This window comes from Hyperolius riggenbachi, chromosome 5 (assembly GCF_040937935.1).
Source record: "Hyperolius riggenbachi isolate aHypRig1 chromosome 5, aHypRig1.pri, whole genome shotgun sequence".
In the NCBI taxonomy this organism is placed as follows: Eukaryota; Metazoa; Chordata; class Amphibia; order Anura; family Hyperoliidae; genus Hyperolius; species Hyperolius riggenbachi.
In genome coordinates, this window is record NC_090650.1 from 449,040,440 (window position 1) to 449,062,288 (window position 21,849).

Sequence of the window (21,849 nt, forward strand, 5' to 3'; positions counted from 1 at the left end):
GGACTGGTATTGCTGCTGAGGCCAGAAGAGTCCTTCTCAGGACTGGTATTGCTGCTGTTAGCATCCTGCTGTGCCTGAAGAGTCCTTCTCAGGACTGGTATTGCTGCTGTTAGCATCCTGCTGTGCCAGAAGAGTCCTTCTCAGGACCGGTATTGCTGCTGTTAGCATCCTGCTGTGCCAGAAGAGTCCTTCTCAGGACCGGTATTGCTGCTGTTAGCATCCTGCTGTGCCAGAAGAGTCCTTCTCAGGACCGGCATTGCTGCTGTTAGCATCCTGCTGTGCCAGAAGAGTCCTTCTCAGGACCGGCATTGCTGCTGTTAGCATCCTGCTGTGCCAGAAGAGTCCTTCTCAGGACCGGTATTGCTGCTGTTAGCGTCCTGCTGAGGCCAGAAGAGTCCTTCTCAGGACCGGTATTGCTGCTGTTAGCATCCTGCTGAGGCCAGAAGAGTCCTTCTCAGGACTGGTATTGCTGCTGTTAGCATCCTGCTGAGGCCAGAAGAGTCCTTCTCAGGACCGGTATTGCTGCTGTTAGCGTCCTGCTGAGGCCAGAAGAGTCCTTCTCAGGACAGGTATTGCTGCTGATAGCATCCTGCTGTGCCAGAAGAGTCCTTCTCAGGACTGGTATTGCTGCTGTTAGCGTCCTGCTGAGGCCAGAAGAGTCCTTCTCAGGACCGGTATTGCTGCTGTTAGCGTCCTGCTGAGGCCAGAAGAGTCCTTCTCAGGACCGGTATTGCTGCTGTTAGCATCCTGCTGAGGCCAGAAGAGTCCTTCTCAGGACCGGTATTGCTGCTGTTAGCATCCTGCTGAGGCCAGAAGAGTCCTTCTCAGGACTGGTATTGCTGCTGTTAGCATCCTGCTGAGGCCAGAAGAGTCCTTCTCAGGACCGGTATTGCTGCTGTTAGCATCCTGCTGTGCCAGAAGAGTCCTTCTCAGGACCGGCATTGCTGCTGTTAGCATCCTGCTGTGCCAGAAGAGTCCTTCTCAGGACCGGCATTGCTGCTGTTAGCATCCTGCTGTGCCAGAAGAGTCCTTCTCAGGACTGGTATTGCTGCTGTTAGCGTCCTGCTGTGCCAGAAGAGTCCTTCTCAGGACCGGTATTGCTGCTGTTAGCATCCTGCTGTGCCAGAAGAGTCCTTCTCAGGACTGGTATTGCTGCTGAGGCCAGAAGAGTCCTTCTCAGGACTGGTATTGCTGCTGTTAGCATCCTGCTGTGCCTGAAGAGTCCTTCTCAGGACTGGTATTGCTGCTGTTAGCATCCTGCTGTGCCAGAAGAGTCCTTCTCAGGACCGGTATTGCTGCTGTTAGCATCCTGCTGTGCCAGAAGAGTCCTTCTCAGGACCGGTATTGCTGCTGTTAGCATCCTGCTGTGCCAGAAGAGTCCTTCTCAGGACCGGCATTGCTGCTGTTAGCATCCTGCTGTGCCAGAAGAGTCCTTCTCAGGACCGGCATTGCTGCTGTTAGCATCCTGCTGTGCCAGAAGAGTCCTTCTCAGGACCGGTATTGCTGCTGTTAGCGTCCTGCTGAGGCCAGAAGAGTCCTTCTCAGGACCGGTATTGCTGCTGTTAGCATCCTGCTGAGGCCAGAAGAGTCCTTCTCAGGACTGGTATTGCTGCTGTTAGCATCCTGCTGAGGCCAGAAGAGTCCTTCTCAGGACCGGTATTGCTGCTGTTAGCATCCTGCTGTGCCAGAAGAGTCCTTCTCAGGACCGGCATTGCTGCTGTTAGCGTCCTGCTGAGGCCAGAAGAGTCCTTCTCAGGACTGGTATTGCTGCTGTTAGCATCCTGCTGAGGCCAGAAGAGTCCTTCTCAGGACTGGTATTGCTGCTGTTAGCATCCTGCTGTGCCAGAAGAGTCCTTCTCAGGACTGGTATTGCTGCTGTTAGCGTCCTGCTGAGGCCAGAAGAGTCCTTCTCAGGACTGGTATTGCTGCTGTTAGCATCCTGCTGAGGCCAGAAGAGTCCTTCTCAGGACTGGTATTGCTGCTGTTAGCATCCTGCTGATGCCAGAAGAGTCTCAGGACTGGTATTTCTGCTGTTAGCATCCTGCTGTGCCAGAAGAGTCCTTCTCAGGACAGGTATTGCTGCTGTTAGCATCCTGCTGTGCCAGAAGAGTCCTTCTCAGGACAGGTATTGCTGCTGTTAGCATCCTGCTGAGGCCAGAAGAGTCCTTCTCAGGACTGGTATTGCTGCTGTTAGCATCCTGCTGTGCCAGAAGAGTCCTTCTCAGGACTGGTATTGCTGCTGAGGCCAGAAGAGTCCTTCTCAGGACTGGTATTGCTGCTGTTAGCATCCTGCTGAGTCCAGAAGAGTCCTTCTCAGGACTGGTATTGCTGCTGTTAGCATCCTGCTGTGCCAGAAGAGTCCTTCTCAGGACTGGTATTGCTGCTGAGGCCAGAAGAGTCCTTCTCAGGACTGGTATTGCTGCTGTTAGCATCCTGCTGAGGCCAGAAGAGTCCTTCTCAGGACTGGTATTGCTGCTGTTAGCATCCTGCTGTGCCAGAAGAGTCCTTCTCAGGACCGGTATTGCTGCTGTTAGCATCCTGCTGAGGCCAGAAGAGTTCTCAGGACTGGTATTGCTGCTGTTAGGCAGGCCACACTGCAGGGGTCGTGCCGGTGTGGTTTCCTGTGGTCCCAGTCCTAGAAGGATGCCCAGTGGTCACTAAACCTGCTGACCGTGGCAAGCATGGAAGGTGTGGCTCTGCAGTGGAGTTGGTGACACCGCCACAACTGGCAGGCAGGCCTGCAGCCACCTCCTCTTCTTCTCCTCCTCCTCCTCCTCCATCCTCTTCGTTATCGTTCTCAGCTGAGTCCTCCCTTGCTGCTGCTGTGCCCTCCTCTGCTACAACTGCACACCCTCAGCTCCCAGGGCCTATACCACCTCCCAGGTACGACGGTGTCACGCCGTCCTGGGTATGACTTGCCTGAAAGCCGAGAGTCGCACCGGACAAGCACTTCTGGCCGCTCTGAAGTCAGAGGTTGATCAGTGGCAGACCCCGCACCAACTGGAGATCGGCAAAGTGGTGTGTGACAACGGCAGCAATCTGTTGCCGCCATTGAATTTGAAATTGAAGTTGACACCTAAATCTCATTATACAATGCTTTGTGTGTAAGTACCCAGGCTTACAGGAGGTCCACAAGCAGTCCAGGAAGGTGTGTGGCCATTTCAGGCTTTGCTACACGGCCCTGGCGCACTTTGCAGATATTCAGCGACAAAAGAAACTGCCAGTGATGCACTTGATTTGCGACAGCCCGACTCACTGGGATTCAACCCTGCTAATGTTTGACCGCCTGCTACAACAAGAAATAGCCATAAATGAATATCTGTACGGGCATGGTGCAAGAACAGGCCGTTGGGATCTGGGGACTTTTTTTGCAGTGTTACTGGAGGCTCATGCGTCCGTTTGAGGAGGTGACAAACCTGGTGAGTTGCAGTGAAGGCGCCATCAGCAACCTCATCCCATACGCGTTCTTCCTGGAGCGTACGATGCGAAGAGTGGTGGATGAGGCTATAGAGGAGCGTGTCCTGGAAGAGGAATAGTTGTGGGCACCATCACCACCAGAACCAGCCTTTTCATCGATACCTGCTGATTCAACGCAGAGAGAGGAGTCTGAGGAAGAGGAGTCAGAGGAGGAAGGTGGATTTGAGGAGGAGGTGGAAGACCAACCGCAGCAGGCATCCCAGGGGGCTTGTGGTCACCTTTCATGAACCCTTGTTGTTGTACGTGGCTGGGGGGAGGTACAGACCTTCCATGACGTCAGTGAGGAGGAGGAACGGGATATGGCTAGCTCGGCATCCAACCTTGTGCTTTCCTGCCTGTTGAGGGACCCCGTATAAAAAGGCTCAATGAGAAGGACCTGTACTGGGTGGCCACGCTACTAGACCCTCGGTATAGGCACAAAGTGGCAGAGATGTTACCAAATTACCACAAGGCTGAAAGAATGCAGCACATGCAGAACAAGTGCAACTTGTTATACATTTATAAATACATATTTTATAAAACATACATAATTTATAAAAGGTACAACTTTATAAATAAAGACAAAAGAAATACAGAGAGCCCAATATAGTGTAGTATGCAAAACAAGGGGTTGGAAATGAAAAGTATATAATGTATATACTCACAAACGTGTCTTACCTCCTAGGCAACCACTGTACAGGCAGGTGAGGCGATTAGACCTGTCCTCACTCAGGGCTAAGAAGTCGCTCTCTGTAGATAAGGAAATAAGGGGCAACACCCCTCCACCAGGGGTGGATATTGGTAATGTAAGAGTAAACAGACGCGCCAGCAGGATAAAAGGTTCTACAAGGCTTAAAATCCCTCAGGAGGCGCTATTCGTGACCTTGAGACTATACTGTGTACTCCTATCTGAAGCGGGAACACACCCGTGAAACGCGTTGCACTGTTTGTTTTGGGGTATATTAATAAACCTGTTGTCATAAAACTGATGGTATCTTGTCTGCTTCGGGGAGGCGAGTCCACCACCACCTCCTGAGGGATTTTACGCCTCTTAGAACCTTTTTGTCCTGCTGGCGCCTCTGTTCACTCTTACATTAACTTTATAAATAAATAATAAATAAACAAGCTGGCAAGTATGCTTGACACTGCATTTAAGGGTGACGTCACAACACGATGGGAAAGAGATGCCAGTCATCCTCCTCCTCCTCCCACAGCCACCCCGGCAAGGACAGGACGCTTTTCCGATGTGTTGGTGATGTCAGACATGCAGTTTCTTTAGTCTGACGCATCGCCACAGCCCTTCGGGATCTACCCTCAGAGAATGCGGCAACCGGCTGATACCCGACTACCTGGCCTTAACTGCCCATATCGCCACTCTGAGGAGCGATGAACCCCTGACCTACTGGGTGCGCAGGCTTGACCTGTGGCCAGAGGCAGCTACCACAATTTGCCATCCAACTTCTGTCTTGCCCTGCGCAAGCGTCCTGTCAGAAAGGACCTTCAGCGTAGCAGGAGAGATTGTCACTGAGAAGAGAAGTTGCCTAAGTTACCAAAGGTGTTGACTTCCTGACCTTTAATAAGATGAATAAGGAATGGATCCGGAGGGCTACTGCCTGCAGAAGAACTTGTGGCTCAATAGCCACACAGCTGTCTTCCTCTTTGCACGCCAGATGGATACCTTGACTGCCCACACAGCTGTCTTCCTCTTTGCACGCCAGATGGATACCTTGACTGCCCACACAGCTGTCCTTCTCCGCCACCAACTAGGGTCCAAGAAGCAATGTGGTATGACATTTTCTACAGGTTAATCCTGGATTTTAAAGGCTGCTGCAACAAAACCTCATTTTTCTGGCCTCTGGTGCTCCACAGTGGCTGCAACAACCTCGAATAAAAAGGCATGTACATGATGTCAATTCCCCTTGGTGATCGTTACCTTGCTGCGGTGAAGGGGCTTGCGTATCCTAATGAAGCAATGACCTACATGGTCATTTTCGCACAGGCAAGATGTCAAGGTCGTTGCTTCGTTGCAGACAGACCAAATTCGATCGACTGGATAAGTTTGGCAAAACCTTTCTTTTTTTTATGGTCACCTCAGGTAATCAATAAAGCCTACTAGGCCAACACTGAGCCCACACTGCAGAATCAGTGTTTTTTTTACTCACTTTAGTGTCCTTGAACTACCTCAGCCCGACCATAGGGGATGGAAACCGCCATCGCCTGCACTCTCGCCAACGTGCGCTCGGGCATGCCAACACTGCAGACAGATTGCTGCCGAGAGGACTAACCTTTATGTCCTGAGAGGGTCAACTATTGACAATGCTATTTATGGTTGTTTGTGGTGCGTTTTTAACTGAGAGTTTGGTCTGTCAGGGAGAAGCAGCCCTAGTCCTTACACTACCCGAGGAAGGAGACAGGCGGCACCTTCTTACTGTCTTACTGGTTGTGGACCAGCAGACAAGCGCAAAGTTTTCTCAGGGTTCCCAGTTCTTGGGCCCCGTATGGAAGTTTTACTGATTTTTACTCTCTTTTTTTATGTCTTACTTCCTCTACGTTTTACAAATGAATGTTTTACACTTAGATCTGCCGTTTGTTTGCATGTTTTATCTATATTGGACTTCTGGTTGCTATGCCTGGACTAAGATAAGGAGTGTTGGAAGTTTGGATCCTTTGTTGGTTGTTTCCTGGTTCCCTCTACCACTGAATACGAGAGACACACAACCATATAATGTGGGTTGTCAGCAGCTGGTGACCTCAGCTGCGCCATCATGTGCAGAGCCCAGTCACCGCCTCTCTTGTCAGGTGTACATTTAAAAGAGCCGCAAGATGAAATGGGCGTGAATATTGTGTAATATTTCAGGGGGGGGATTGCACAAGTGTTACTCTCTCTCCTGCTAGTATCGTGCGGCTATCTCTGTTCAATGTATGCTGCCATTTAGCGGCTATACTGAATGCGCTATTCTGCTCTTCTAAATGTGAGACTACTATCATGCGGCTATAAAGGAAATGATCATTTAGAGATATTATGCTATAGGATGAGATGGCATCTATAATCCATGACTCCTTTCAGCTTTGTATAAAGGTTAGAAGCATTTTCTATAGCTGCAGTAGGTGGACAAAGTCGTTGTTTGTTGCCGCATCAGAGCGGATAGAGGAGGAGTGGATTCCACAGGTGCTGCTATCTCATTGCACAGCATCAAATCCTGAAATCAACATTCCTCTTATTGCTGCATAATCGTAGCGTCAGTATAGCTGCATTATAGACTCATTTTACATTCCTTATAGCCGCATTATAAAGACAGGATGAGGCATCGTATTGCAAAGAATAGGAAATCTACACATTCCCTTTATAGTAGTTCTGAACATGGAACAATAGTAGCAATGAAAGCTGCAATCACTGTGGTGTTCTAATGAAGGACTGTTATTATTATTATTTAGAACCAAAGAGTAACAAGTAAGAAAAATGTATCGTTATTTCAAACCCTGTAAATACATTTAATGGCCCAAAGAAAAACAACTTATAAAATGGCAACTGCAGATCCAGAACTCCAGTGTTTTTGTTTTTTTTACATAGAAACGAGTGCGTACCGGTATTAGATGTTCTATTATTGTAATAATAGAATCATAAAAAACAAATATTAACCTATTTTGGTTTCTGGACGTAGAAACTACGTCCAGGAACCATGCGCGCTCCCGCGGCCGATCACACGCGTGCATGCGCGCTCCCGGCCCGCGGTTCGTTAGCCAGGCAATCAGTGAATCGGGCTATGGTGCCCGATCCCTGATTCCTCTCCCCCGCTGAAAAAGCGACAGCTTCTCTCGGAAGCTTCGCCTTTTCTGGCTGTTACCTCCCTCATGCGTCGCTCTAAGCGTGTGTTACTCTTAGAGTGACGTCATGTAAACAAACTCATGGCCGCCATCTTGTGGCCAAAAAGTAATACTACAACCAAAAGTAAAAAAAAATTAAAATCAACACACATTTACATTTTAAACCTATTAATTACATCCCACTCTCCCAAAACTACCCAAATAAAATGCTTAATATAAAAAACAAAACAAAACATTACAATAAAAAAAAACAAAACATGTAAATATTTACCTAAGGGTCTAAACTTTTTAAATATCAATGTAAAGATGAAATATTTCTATATTTTTTATTTTATTTTAAACTTGTAAATAGTGATAGATGCAAAACGGAAAAAAATGCACCTTTATTTCCAAATAAAATATTGTCGCCATACAATGTGATAGGAACATAATTTTAACGGTGTAATAACCGGGACATATGGGCAAATACAATACGTGAGTTTTAATTATGGAGGCATGTATTATTTTAAAACTATAATGGCTGAAAACTGCGAAATAATGAATTTTTCCATTTTTTTCTTATTCTTCCAGTTAAAATGCGTTTACAGTAAAGTGGCTCTTAGCAAAATGTACCCCCCAAAGAAAGCCTAATTGGTGGCGGAAAAAACAAGATATAGATCAGTTCATTGTGATAAGTAGTGATAAAGTTATAGGCTAATGAATGGGAGGTGAACATTGCTCAAGTGAAAACGACGGAACGCGAATGGGTTAAGCACTAAAATAAAACTTAAAACAAAACGTAGCTAGATCAGCATCAAAGCCTACAACTTTTGCATAGCAGCCCTAGTCACTACCACTGAGACACAGGATCTCCTGCTCTATCTTTAGCACAGCTTTATTTACAACTGTTACAACCAACTCTGTATCTACAGTTGTGTTCAAAATGATCCAACCCCCACTGACATGGTGAGTGTTTTGGCCACTTTGACATTGATTTTGATCATTTCAGTCATCTGGTTTACAATTAAATCAAAGGAGAACTTGTAAGTCAGACAAATATAACATACTATTTATAATGAAATAACCACAAATGTCTTTTCTGTGCTCACATCATTATCAGTTTTATACAACCCCCAAGTGCCATTCATTCTTAGTACTTAGTACAACATCCTTTTCCAGTTATAGCAGCTTGTAAACCTGAAGCATAGCTTGGCACAGAACACTACCACAAATGTTTTGGGATAGTGTTCTGTGGACTGATGAAACCAAATTAGAACTATTTGGGCCCATGGATCAACGCTATGTTTGGAGGAGGAAGAACAAGGCCTATGAAGAAAAGAACACCTTGCCTACTGTGAAGCATGGCGGGGGGTCAATCATGCTATGGGTCTGTTTTGCTTCTGCAGGTACAGGGAAGCTTCAGCGTGTGCAAGGTACCATGAATTCTCTTCCGTACCGGGAGATATTGGAAGAAAATGTGATGCAGTCCGTCACAAACCTGAGGCTTGGGAGACGTTGGACCTTTCAACAGGACAATGATCCCAAGCATACCTCCAAGTCCACTAGAGCATGGTTGCAGATTACAGGCTGGAACATTTGGGAGTGGCCATCGCAGTCACCAGACTTAAATCCGATTGAGAACCTCTGGTGGGACATAAAGAAAGCAGTTGCAGCGCACAAGCCTAAGAATGTGACTGAACTGGAGGCTTTTCCCATGAAGAATGGCCTAAGATACCCGCAGATGGCTGCAAGACACTTGTGGCAAGCTATGCTTCACGTGTAAAAGCTGTTATAACTGGAAAAGGATGTTGTACTAAAATACTAAGAATGAATGTCACTTGGGGGTTGGATAAAACTGATAATGATGTGAGCACAGAAAAGACATTTGTGGTTATTTCATTATAAATGTTATGTTATATGTGTCTGACTTACAAGTGCCTCTTTAATTTAATTATAAACAAGATGACTGAAATGATCAAAATCAACGTCAAACTGGCCAAAACACTCCATGTCAGTGGGGGTTGAATAATTTTGAACACAAGTGTATGTACATACTGTACTCTATACATTGATAGCTTAGCAGGAGATGAGGAGGTTGCGGGGCAAGCTGGCCTGTGGATCCCGCGGGATAGGATCACTGAAGGAGAAACAGAGGGGCAGACAGATCTGGATCTACATCTGTTACGTTTTCATTTGATGCTACTGTTTATCAGCAATGAGCTTTACTTCTCCGCTGCGCAAGTGGAAATGCGCCAGGCAACTGGTCTAAATGTATGCTGCTTCTGTCTATACTAAATACCATATTTCTCCGCTGCGCAAGTTGAATAGGTGTCTCTTTTTAAATGATGTATTTACAAAGATTAGCAGCATTCTTTATAACCGCAGGTGAAGGAGTGAGAATGCTGTTCAGCTATTTTAGATGTATGGTACTGAGGCTATGAATATGCGACAAATGCGATCTAAGCAGCAGCAAACAGCCGCAAAGTATGAGACTAATCTTTATAACCAAAAGTTGTTTAAAAAATGTTCTTTCTGAGCCACAGCCGCAAACAAAAACACATTAACCCTCTGGGCGATACAATTACGTCGCCCAGGAGGGGGCGCAGCACTTTTTTAAAAAAAAAAATATTTTTTAAATCATGTAGCGAGCCCAGGGCTCGCTACATGATAGCCGCTGCGCAGCGGCATCCCCACACCCACTCCGATCGCCTTAGGCGATCAGAGTAAGCAGGAATTCCCGTTCAGAACAGGACTTCCTGCTGGGCTTCCCCGGTCGCCATGGCGACGGGGCGGGATGACGTCATGGACGTCGTGACGTCAGAGGGAGTCCCGATCCACCCCTCAGCGCTGCCTGGCACTGATTGGCCAGGCTGCGCAAGGGGTCTGGGGGGGGGGGGGGGGGGGGGGCTGCGCGGCACGGCGGGTAGCGGCGGATCGGCGGCGATCGGAAGTTACACGCAGCTAGCAAAGCACTAGCTGCGTGTAACAAAAAAAAAATTATGCAAATCGGCCCACCAGGGCCTGAGAACTCCTCCTGCGCGACATACCCCGAGCTCAGCTCGGGATTATCACCCAGGAGGTTAAAACCTGATAGCCGTGAAATGCGCCCATATTACACAGTCTGCGCCGGGACTGACTGATATAGCCGATAAATGCATTGGCGGAATAGCAGCGCCCATTTCAACTTGTGATTCAATGAATGGCTCTGCTTGTCAGTGTCACTCACCAGGGGTGCAACAAACATCGCTTTTCTTAAAAAAAACTTTCAATTTTTTGGGTAAAATGTGTATAGTCATGGCATAGTCTGGCCTAACCTATACCTAACCTAACCTAACCTATACATACCTGTGCAGAGCTAAGTCACTGCATCTCAGTGTCACTGACCAGTGTCACACTCCAGACCTGTTAGCGCTCAATCTGGCGTGGCTGCGTGGTGGTCACGTAACTAGTTAGCATGGAGGAGTTCACAAGCAGGCTAAAAAACCAAATGAGGCTGTACACTGAGCCAGTCTGCTTGGTACTATTCTAATATCCCATGAATAACTTCCCATCCTGGCCTCTGCTACACGCCACGCTGGTCCGAGCGCACATGCACCACCACACACCTTACAGACCTGTTAGCGCTCAATCTCGATAAACGTGGCGTTTAGTCTGTCAGTGGGAAGCGGGCATGAACCTTACATTACCACTCTGGACATTTAAAAGCAGCCCTTTATTCCTCCAATGTGGGAATGTACTGTCATTTCTGCCCTTTATCAATTTAAAACCTGACTCAGCTCCGTAGTTTTTGGTGGTACTTTTGACATGGATCCCCCTCCGGCATGCCACAGCCCAGGTGTTAGACCCCCCTCCGGCATGCCACAGTCCAGGTGTTAGACCCCCCTCCGGCATGCCACAGTCCAGGTGTTAGACCCCCCTCCGGCTTGCCACAGTCCAGGTGTTCGACCCCCCTCCGGCATGCCACAGTCCAGGTGTTAGACCCCCCCTCCGACATGCCACAGTCCAGGTGTTAGACCCCCCTCCGGAATGCCACAGTCCAGGTGTTAGACCCCCCTCCGGCTTGCCACAGTCCAGGTGTTAGACCCCCCTCCGGCATGCCACAGTCCAGGTGTTAGACCCCCCTCCGGCATGCCACAGTCCAGGTGTTAGACCCCCCTCCGGCATGCCACAGTCCAGGTGTTAGACCCCCCTCCGGCATGCCACAGTCTAGGTGTTAGACCCCCCTCCGGCATGCCACAATCCAGGTGTTAGACCCCCCTTTGGCATGCCACAGTCCAGGTGTTAGACCCCCCCTCCAGCATGCCACAGTCCAGGTGTTAGACCCCCCTCCGGCATGCCACAGTCCAGGTGTTAGACCCCCCTCCGGCATGCCACAGTCCAGGTGTTAGACCCCCCTCCGGCATGCCACAGTCCAGGTGTTAGACCCCCCTTTGGCATGCCACAGTCCAGGTGTTAGAGCGTTTGAAACTACTTTTCCATCACTTTTGTGGCCGGAAACAGTCCTTGAAGGTTTTAGAATTCGCTTGTCCATTGAAGTCTATGGAGGGTCGCACAGTTTGCAAGATTCGTGACTTTTGCGAATCCAAAATGTGATATTTGGCCCATCACTGTTGATTGAGCTGTACTTCGAGGAATTGATGGAAGTGGCAATATTTTGGGTCGGGTGTGGCTGCAGAGATGTAAGCCGAGAGGAATGTCCTGATTTCTGGCTGGGAAGTTTATAAAACATTACAAACTGTTATAAAAGATTAATTGGCCTTCTAAATAAATATTTTACTGTGGCCAAACCTAAATTCTCCCGCAGAGCCTCACCAAAGTCTTCCAAGTGAAGCTGCAAGTCATTTGTAGAGATTGCCCAGAGAGAGCCGCGTGTGTCTGGGGAGGTACAGAGGGCTGTGTGTGCCATGATTACATACAATGATAACGTGTGCCGGGATTGGAATCGGTGAAATATTCCATTACCCACAAGAGGAGAGCTGCTGAAGTAACAGAGTCAGACACAGTTGTCGGCTTCAGTGGCTGAACAGTAGATGATAGTGTCTGTACAACGCTCTCCTATATGTTCTTACAATACTTAATATATGTTATGGCCAGAACCTGAAGTCTGGCCTCAGTGGCGCTACACCTGCTATTGCCGAAATTCTGTTTTGTCCCCACGTTTATTGCCTGATGAAGCGGGCTGGGCCTGCGAAACGCGTTGCACTTTTTTGGGGTACTATTTAATAAATGTGATTGCTGCTATTCAGACAGTCTTTCGTGTCTGCTTTCCGGAGGTAAGTCCACCGCTTCCTCCCAGCAAATGTTAAAGTTTTTATCCGCTTTTATCCTGCTGGCACCTCTGTTCTACTGTGTGAGGCTTGCTGGGACTGTTAGTTCTCCTGTGTGAGTCACGCTAATACTGTTAGTTCTCCTGTCTGCCGTACTCTGGTAGTAATTCTGGTGATTTCTCTTGCAGGTTCCCTCGCTCCCCTCTCTCTGGTGCAGAGCCATGGCCCGCCGCTCTCAGAGCTCCTCCCAAGGGGACAACCCGCTGGACCCCAACTACCTCCCCCCGCACTACAAGGAGTATTACCGCATTGCCATAGACCTACTGACAGAGGAGGGTCCGGAGGGCTACGAGCGCTTCCTGTCGGAGGAGGGGCTTCCTGACTTTTTATGCCCCTCGGAGGTGGACTACATTGGCAAGTCCCTACAGCGCCCCCCAGAGGCTACCCAGGAGAGCCTGTATGCGGACTCTGTCTATGGGACCGAGGATGATGGCGAAGGCTCCTCGGGGACCTACTGGCCCATGCACTCCGACACCGCTGCCCCTGAGCTGGACCTCGGCTGGCCAACCATCTATGGCTTCCAGGGGACCGAGGTCACCACCCTTATCCATCCCCCGCCCCCCGAAAGTCCCACCATCAAGGAGGAAGTGCGCAGGATGATCCGCTCAGCACAGCAGGTAAGAAGGACACAGCGCAGCTGCTGCTAGGGGCCTCCAGAGGGCGCTGTAGGGAGGCACACTGACCATTATTATTACTATGTATTTATATAGTAATATAATAACAACAATAAGTATATAAAAATAATGATCGTAATATAATAATAATAATAATGCCGTCCATATTGTGTCCGCCTGCTTGAGTCAGATGCTTGGCCGCCATAGGCACTGAGACAAGATACCTGAAGCAATTAAAGTGGACCTGTACTCTAGCACAGGACAGAAGGAAAACAGAGAGGAATACACCCTGTATGTATATAGAGAGTTTAGCCTGTCTAATTCCCTCTCCTCTGTGACTAATCACCACTGTAATTTAATCTCTCAGCTGCCATGCCATGGCAGATAAGCTCATTTGAAAGCACAGGATGTTAACCCTATGTCTGCTTCCATGAAAGCAGGAAGTAGACACACTGCAGATTTATTGCAGGATTTGTATCAGCTGTAACAAAGAAATGTTTCTCTGTAAAGCTTATTATGCTGTTGCTTATCTTATAGAGCAGAGAAGTTCTGAGTTGAGGTGCGCTTTAACCCCTAATGATCTGCAGGCATGCTTCCAGCACTCTGCTGGTAATGTGCTGGTATTAGCACAGTGTGGGGGAGGTGCATGCAGATCACGCAGGGTTAATTGCTGCTGCTATCTTGCCTCATACATGCCTCACTGTTACCCTTATTATTGCTCCTGGTATCTTGCCTCATACATGCCTCACTGTTACCCTTATTATTGCTCCCGGTATCTTGCCTCATACATGCCTCACTGTTACCCTTATTATTGCTGCTGGTATCTTGCCTCATACATGCCTCACTGTTACCCTTATTATTGCTGCTGCTATCTTGCCTCATACATGCCTCACTGTTACCCTTATTATTGCTCCTGGTATCTTGCCTCATACATCCCTCACTGTTACCCTTATTATTGCTCCTGCTATCTTGCCTCATACATGCCTCACTGTTACCCTTATTATTGCTCCCGGTATCTTGCCTCATACATGCCTCACTGTTACCCTTATTATTGCTCCTGGTATCTTGCCTCATACATGCCTCACTGTTACCCTTATTATTGCTGCTGCTATCTTGCCTCATACATGCCTCACTGTTACCCTTATTATTGCTGCTGCTATCTTGCCTCATACATGCCTCACTGTTACCCTTATTATTGCTCCTGGTATCTTGCCTCATACATGCCTCACTGTTACCCTTATTATTGCTGCTGCTATCTTGCCTCATACATGCCTCACTGTTACCCTTATTATTGCTCCTGGTATCTTGCCTCATACATGCCTCACTGTTACCCTTATTATTGCTCCTGGTATCTTGCCTCATACATGCCTCACTGTTACCCTTATTATTGCTCCTGGTATCTTGCCTCATACATGCCTCACTGTTACCCTTATTATTGCTGCTGGTATCTTGCCTCATACATGCCTCACTGTTACCCTTATTATTGCTCCTGGTATCTTGCCTCATACATGCCTCACTGTTACCCTTATTACTGCTCCTGGTATCTTGCCTCATACATGCCTCACTGCTACCCTTATTACTGCTCCTGGTATCTTGCCTCATACATGCCTCACTGTTACCCTTATTATTGCTCCTGGTATCTTGCCTCATACATGCCTCACTGTTACCCTTATTATTGCTCCTGGTATCTTGCCTCATACATGCCTCACTGTTACCCTTATTATTGCTCCTGCTATCTTGCCTCATACATGCCTCACTGTTACCCTTATTATTGCTCCCGGTATCTTGCCTCATACATGCCTCACTGTTACCCTTATTATTGCTCCTGCTATCTTGCCTCATACATGCCTCACTGTTACCCTTATTATTGCTCCTGGTATCTTGCCTCATACATGCCTCACTGTTACCCTTATTATTGCTCCTGGTATCTTGCCTCATACATGCCTCACTGTTACCCTTATTATTGCTGCTGGTATCTTGCCTCATACATGCCTCACTGTTACCCTTATTATTGCTGCTGCTATCTTGCCTCATACATGCCTCACTGTTACCCTTATTATTGCTCCTGGTATCTTGCCTCATACATGCCTCACTGTTACCCTTATTATTGCTGCTGGTATCTTGCCTCATACATGCCTCACTGTTACCCTTATTATTGCTGCTGGTATCTTGCCTCATACATGCCTCACTGTTACCCTTATTATTGCTGCTGGTATCTTGCCTCATACATGCCTCACTGTTACCCTTATTATTGCTCCTGGTATCTTGCCTCATACATGCCTCACTGTTACCCTTATTATTGCTCCTGATATCTTGCCTCATACATGCCTCACTGTTACCCTTATTATTGCTGCTGGTATCTTGCCTCATACATGCCTCACTGTTACCCTTATTATTGCTCCTGGTATCTTGCCTCATACATGCCTCACTGTTACCCTTATTACTGCTCCTGGTATCTTGCCTCATACATGCCTCAGTGCTACCCTTATTACTGCTCCCGGTATCTTGCCTCATACATGCCTCACTGTTACCCTTATTACTGCTCCCGGTATCTTGCCTCATACATGCCTCACTGTTACCCTTATTATTGCTGCTGGTATCTTGCCTCATACATGCCTCACTGTTACCCTTATTATTGCTCCTGCTATCTTGCCTCATACATGCCTCACTGTTACCCTTATTATTGCTCCTGCTATCTTACCTCATACATGCCTCACTGTTACCCTTATTATTGCTCCTGCTATCTTGCCTCATACATGCCTCACTGTTACCCTTATTATTGCTCCTGCTATCTTGCCTCATACATGCCTCACTGTTACCCTTATTATTGCTCCTGGTATCTTGCCTCATACATGCCTCACTGTTACCCTTATTATTGCTCCTGGTATCTTGCCTCATACATGCCTCACTGTTACCCTTATTATTGCTCCTGGTATCTTGCCTCATACATGCCTCACTGTTACCCTTATTATTGCTCCTGGTATCTTGCCTCATACATGCCTCACTGTTACCCTTATTATTGCTCCTGGTATCTTGCCTCATACATGCCTCACTGTTACCCTTATTATTGCTCCTGGTATCTTGCCTCATACATGCCTCACTGTTACCCTTATTATTGCTCCTGGTATCTTGCCTCATACATGCCTCACTGTTACCCTTATTATTGCTCCTGGTATCTTGCCTCATACATGCCTCACTGTTACCCTTATTATTGCTCCTGGTACCTTGCCTCATACATGCCTCACTGTTACCCTTATTATTGCTCCTGGTACCTTGCCTCATACATGCCTCACTGTTACCCTTATTATTGCTCCTGGTATCTTGCCTCATACATGCCTCACTGTTACCCTTATTATTGTTCCTGGTACCTTGCCTCATACATGCCTCACTGTTACCCTTATTATTGCTCCTGGTACCTTGCCTCATACATGCCTCACTGTTACCCTTATTATTGCTCCTGCTATCTTGCCTCATACATGCCTCACTGTTACCCTTATTATTGCTCCTGGTATCTTGCCTCATACATGCCTCACTGTTACCCTTATTATTGCTCCTGCTATCTTGCCTCATACATGCCTCACTGTTACCCTTATTATTGCTCCTGGTATCTTGCCTCATACATGCCTCACTGTTACCCTTATTATTGCTGCTGCTATCTTGCCTCATACATGCCTCACTGTTACCCTTATTATTGCTCCTGGTATCTTGCCACATACATGCCTCACTGTTACCCTTATTATTGCTCCTGGTATCTTGCCTCATACATGCCTCACTGTTACCCTTATTATTGCTCCTGCTATCTTGCCTCATACATGCCTCACTGTTACCCTTATTATTGCTCCTGCTATCTTGCCTCATACATGCCTCACTGTTACCCTTATTATTGCTCCTGGTATCTTGCCTCATACATGCCTCACTGTTACCCTTATTATTGCTCCTGGTATCTTGCCTCATACATGCCTCACTGTTACCCTTATTATTGCTCCTGGTATCTTGCCTCATACATGCCTCACTGTTACCCTTATTATTGCTCCTGGTATCTTGCCTCATACATGCCTCACTGTTACCCTTATTATTGCTCCTGGTATCTTGCCTCATACATGCCTCACTGTTACCCTTATTATTTCTCCTGGTACCTTGCCTCATACATGCCTCACTGTTACCCTTATTATTGCTCCTGGTACCTTGCCTCATACATGCCTCACTGTTACCCTTATTATTGCTCCCGGTACCTTGCCTCATACATGCCTCACTGTTACCCTTATTATTGCTCCCGGTATCTTGCCTCATACATGCCTCACTGTTACCCTTATTATTGCTCCCGGTACCTTGCCTCATACATGCCTCACTGTTACCCTTATTATTGCTCCCGGTATCTTGCCTCATACATGCCTCACTGTTACCCTTATTATTGCTCCCGGTATCTTGCCTCATACATGCCTCACTGTTACCCTTATTATTGCTCCTGCTATCTTGCCTCATACATGCCTCACTGTTACCCTTATTATTGCTCCTGCTATCTTGCCTCATACATGCCTCACTGTTACCCTTATTATTGCTCCTGGTATCTTGCCTCATACATGCCTCACTGTTACCCTTATTATTGCTCCTGGTATCTTGCCTCATACATGCCTCACTGCTACCCTTATTATTGCTCCTGGTATCTTGCCTCATACATCCCTCACTGTTACCCTTATTATTGCTCCTGGTATCTTGCCTCCTACATGCCTCACTGTTACCCTTATTATTGCTCCTGGTATCTTGCCTCATACATGCCTCACTGTTACCCTTATTATTGCTCCTGGTATCTTGCCTCATACATGCCTCACTGTTACCCTTATTATTGCTCCTGGTATCTTGCCTCATACATGCCTCACTGTTACCCTTATTATTGCTCCTGGTACCTTGCCTCATACATGCCTCACTGTTACCCTTATTATTGCTCCTGCTATCTTGCCTCATACATGCCTCACTGTTACCCTTATTATTGCTCCTGGTATCTTGCCTCATACATGCCTCACTGTTACCCTTATTATTGCTCCTGGTATCTTGCCTCATACATGCCTCACTGTTACCCTTATTATTGCTCCCGGTATCTTGCCTCATACATGCCTCACTGTTACCCTTATTATTGCTCCCGGTATCTTGCCTCATACATGCCTCACTGTTACCCTTATTATTGCTCCCGGTATCTTGCCTCATACATGCCTCACTGTTACACTCATTATTGCTCCCGGTATCTTGCCTCATACATGCCTCACTGTTACCCTTATTATTGCTCCCGGTATCTTGCCTCATACATGCCTCACTGTTACCCTTATTATTGCTCCTGGTATCTTGCCTCATACATGCCTCACTGTTACCCTTATTATTGCTCCTGGTATCTTGCCTCATACATGCCTCACTGTTACCCTTATTATTGCTCCTGGTATCTTGCCTCATACATGCCTCACTGTTACCCTTATTATTGCTCCTGGTATCTTGCCTCATACATGCCTCACTGTTACCCTTATTATTGCTCCTGGTATCTTGCCTCATACATGCCTCACTGTTACCCTTATTATTGCTCCTGGTATCTTGCCTCTTACATGCCTCACTGCTACCCTTATTATTGCTCCTGGTATCTTGCCTCATACATGCCTCACTGCTACCCTTATTACTGCTCCTGGTATCTTGCCTCATACATGCCTCACTGTTACCCTTATTATTGCTCCTGGTATCTTGCCTCATACATGCCTCACTGTTACCCTTATTATTGCTCCTGGTACCTTGCCTCATACATGCCTCACTGTTACCCTTATTATTGCTCCTGGTACCTTGCCTCATACATGCCTCACTGTTACCCTTATTATTGCTCCCGGTACCTTGCCTCATACATGCCTCACTGTTGCCCTTATTATTGCTCCCGGTATCTTGCCTCATACATGCCTCACTGTTACCCTTATTATTGCTCCCGGTACCTTGCCTCATACATGCCTCACTGTTACCCTTATTATTGCTCCCGGTATCTTGCCTCATACATGCCTCACTGTTACCCTTATTATTGCTCCCGCTATCTTGCCTCATACATGCCTCACTGTTACCCTTATTATTGCTCCTGCTATCTTGCCTCATACATGCCTCACTGTTACCCTTATTATTGCTCCTGCTATCTTGCCTCATACATGCCTCACTGTTACCCTTATTATTGCTCCTGGTATCTTGCCTCATACATGCCTCACTGCTACCCTTATTATTGCTCCTGGTATCTTGCCTCATACATGCCTCACTGTTACCCTTATTATTGCTGCTGCTATCTTGCCTCATACATGCCTCACTGCTACCCTTATTATTGCTCCTGGTATCTTGCCTCATACATCCCTCACTGTTACCCTTATTATTGCTCCTGGTATCTTGCCTCATACATGCCTCACTGCTACCCTTATTATTGCTCCTGGTATCTTGCCTCATACATGCCTCACTGCTACCCTTATTATTGCTCCTGGTATCTTGCCTCATACATGCCTCACTGTTACCCTTATTATTGCTGCTGCTATCTTGCCTCATACATGCCTCACTGTTACCCTTATTATTGCTCCCGCTATCTTGCCTCATACATGCCTCACTGTTACCCTTATTATTGCTCCTGCTATCTTGCCTCATACATGCCTCACTGTTACCCTTATTATTGCTCCTGCTATCTTGCCTCATACATGCCTCACTGTTACCCTTATTATTGCTCCTGGTATCTTGCCTCATACATGCCTCACTGTTACCCTTATTATTGCTCCTGGTATCTTGCCTCATACATGCCTCACTGTTACCCTTATTATTGCTCCTGGTATCTTGCCTCATACATGCCTCACTGTTACCCTTATTATTGCTCCTGGTATCTTGCCTCATACATGCCTCACTGTTACCCTTATTATTGCTCCTGGTATCTTGCCTCATACATGCCTCACTGTTACCCTTATTATTGCTCCTGGTACCTTGCCTCATACATGCCTCACTGTTACCCTTATTATTGCTCCTGGTACCTTGCCTCATACATGCCTCACTGTTACCCTTATTATTGCTCCTGGTATCTTGCCTCATACATGCCTCACTGTTACCCTTATTATTGTTCCTGGTACCTTGCCTCATACATGCCTCACTGTTACCCTTATTATTGCTCCTGGTACCTTGCCTCATACATGCCTCACTGTTACCCTTATTATTGCTCCTGCTATCTTGCCTCATACATGCCTCACTGTTAGCCTTATTATTGCTCCTGGTATCTTGCCTCATACATGCCTTACTGTTACCCTTATTATTGCTCCTGCTATCTTGCCTCATACATGCCTCACTGTTACCCTTATTATTGCTGCTGCTATCTTGCCTCATACATGCCTCACTGTTACCCTTATTATTGCTCCTGGTATCTTGCCACATACATGCCTCACTGTTACCCTTATTATTGCTCCTGGTATCTTGCCTCATACATGCCTCACTGTTACCCTTATTATTGCTCCTGCTATCTTGCCTCATACATGCCTCACTGTTACCCTTATTATTGCTCCTGCTATCTTGCCTCATACATGCCTCACTGTTACCCTTATTATTGCTCCTGGTATCTTGCCTCATACATGCCTCACTGTTACCCTTATTATTGCTCCTGGTATCTTGCCTCATACATGCCTCACTGTTACCCTTATTATTGCTCCTGGTATCTTGCCTCATACATGCCTCACTGTTACCCTTATTATTGCTCCTGGTATCTTGCCTCATACATGCCTCACTGTTACCCTTATTATTGCTCCAGGTATCTTGCCTCATACATGCCTCACTGTTACCCTTATTATTGCTCCTGGTACCTTGCCTCATACATGCCTCACTGTTACCCTTATTATTGCTCCTGGTACCTTGCCTCATACATGCCTCACTGTTACCCTTATTATTGCTCCCGGTATCTTGCCTCATACATGCCTCACTGTTACCCTTATTATTGCTCCCGGTACCTTGCCTCATACATGCCTCACTGTTACCCTTATTATTGCTCCCGGTATCTTGCCTCATACATGCCTCACTGTTACCCTTATTATTGCTCCCGGTATCTTGCCTCATACATGCCTCACTGTTACCCTTATTATTGCTCCTGCTATCTTGCCTCATACATGCCTCACTGTTACCCTTATTATTGCTCCTGGTATCTTGCCTCATACATGCCTCACTGTTACCCTTATTATTGCTCCTGGTATCTTGCCTCATACATGCCTCACTGTTACCCTTATTATTGCTCCTGGTATCTTGCCTCATACATGCCTCACTGCTACCCTTATTATTGCTCCTGGTATCTTGCCTCATACATCCCTCACTGTTACCCTTATTATTGCTCCTGGTATCTTGCCTCCTACATGCCTCACTGTTACCCTTATTATTGCTCCTGGTATCTTGCCTCATACATGCCTCACTGTTACCCTTATTATTGCTCCTGGTATCTTGCCTCATACATGCCTCACTGTTACCCTTATTATTGCTCCTGGTATCTTGCCTCATACATGCCTCACTGTTACCCTTATTATTGCTCCTGGTACCTTGCCTCATACATGCCTCACTGTTACCCTTATTATTGCTCCTGCTATCTTGCCTCATACATGCCTCACTGTTACCCTTATTATTGCTCCTGGTAT

General features: G+C 46.9%; 1 protein-coding gene across 3 annotated transcripts in view; it reads left to right on the forward strand.

Moving 5' to 3' along the window:
- The window catches only part of FAM83H (family with sequence similarity 83 member H), a 197,761-nt gene that overhangs the window by 127,683 nt on the left and 48,229 nt on the right, over window positions 1-21,849 (forward strand). For all 3 annotated transcript variants that reach the window (XM_068238220.1, XM_068238222.1, XM_068238221.1), the window contains exon 2: window positions 12,716-13,204. In XM_068238220.1, the coding sequence (XP_068094321.1) occupies window positions 12,749-13,204 (456 nt within the window). In that variant the 5' untranslated portion in view covers window positions 12,716-12,748. The remainder of the gene's footprint in view (window positions 1-12,715; window positions 13,205-21,849) is intronic.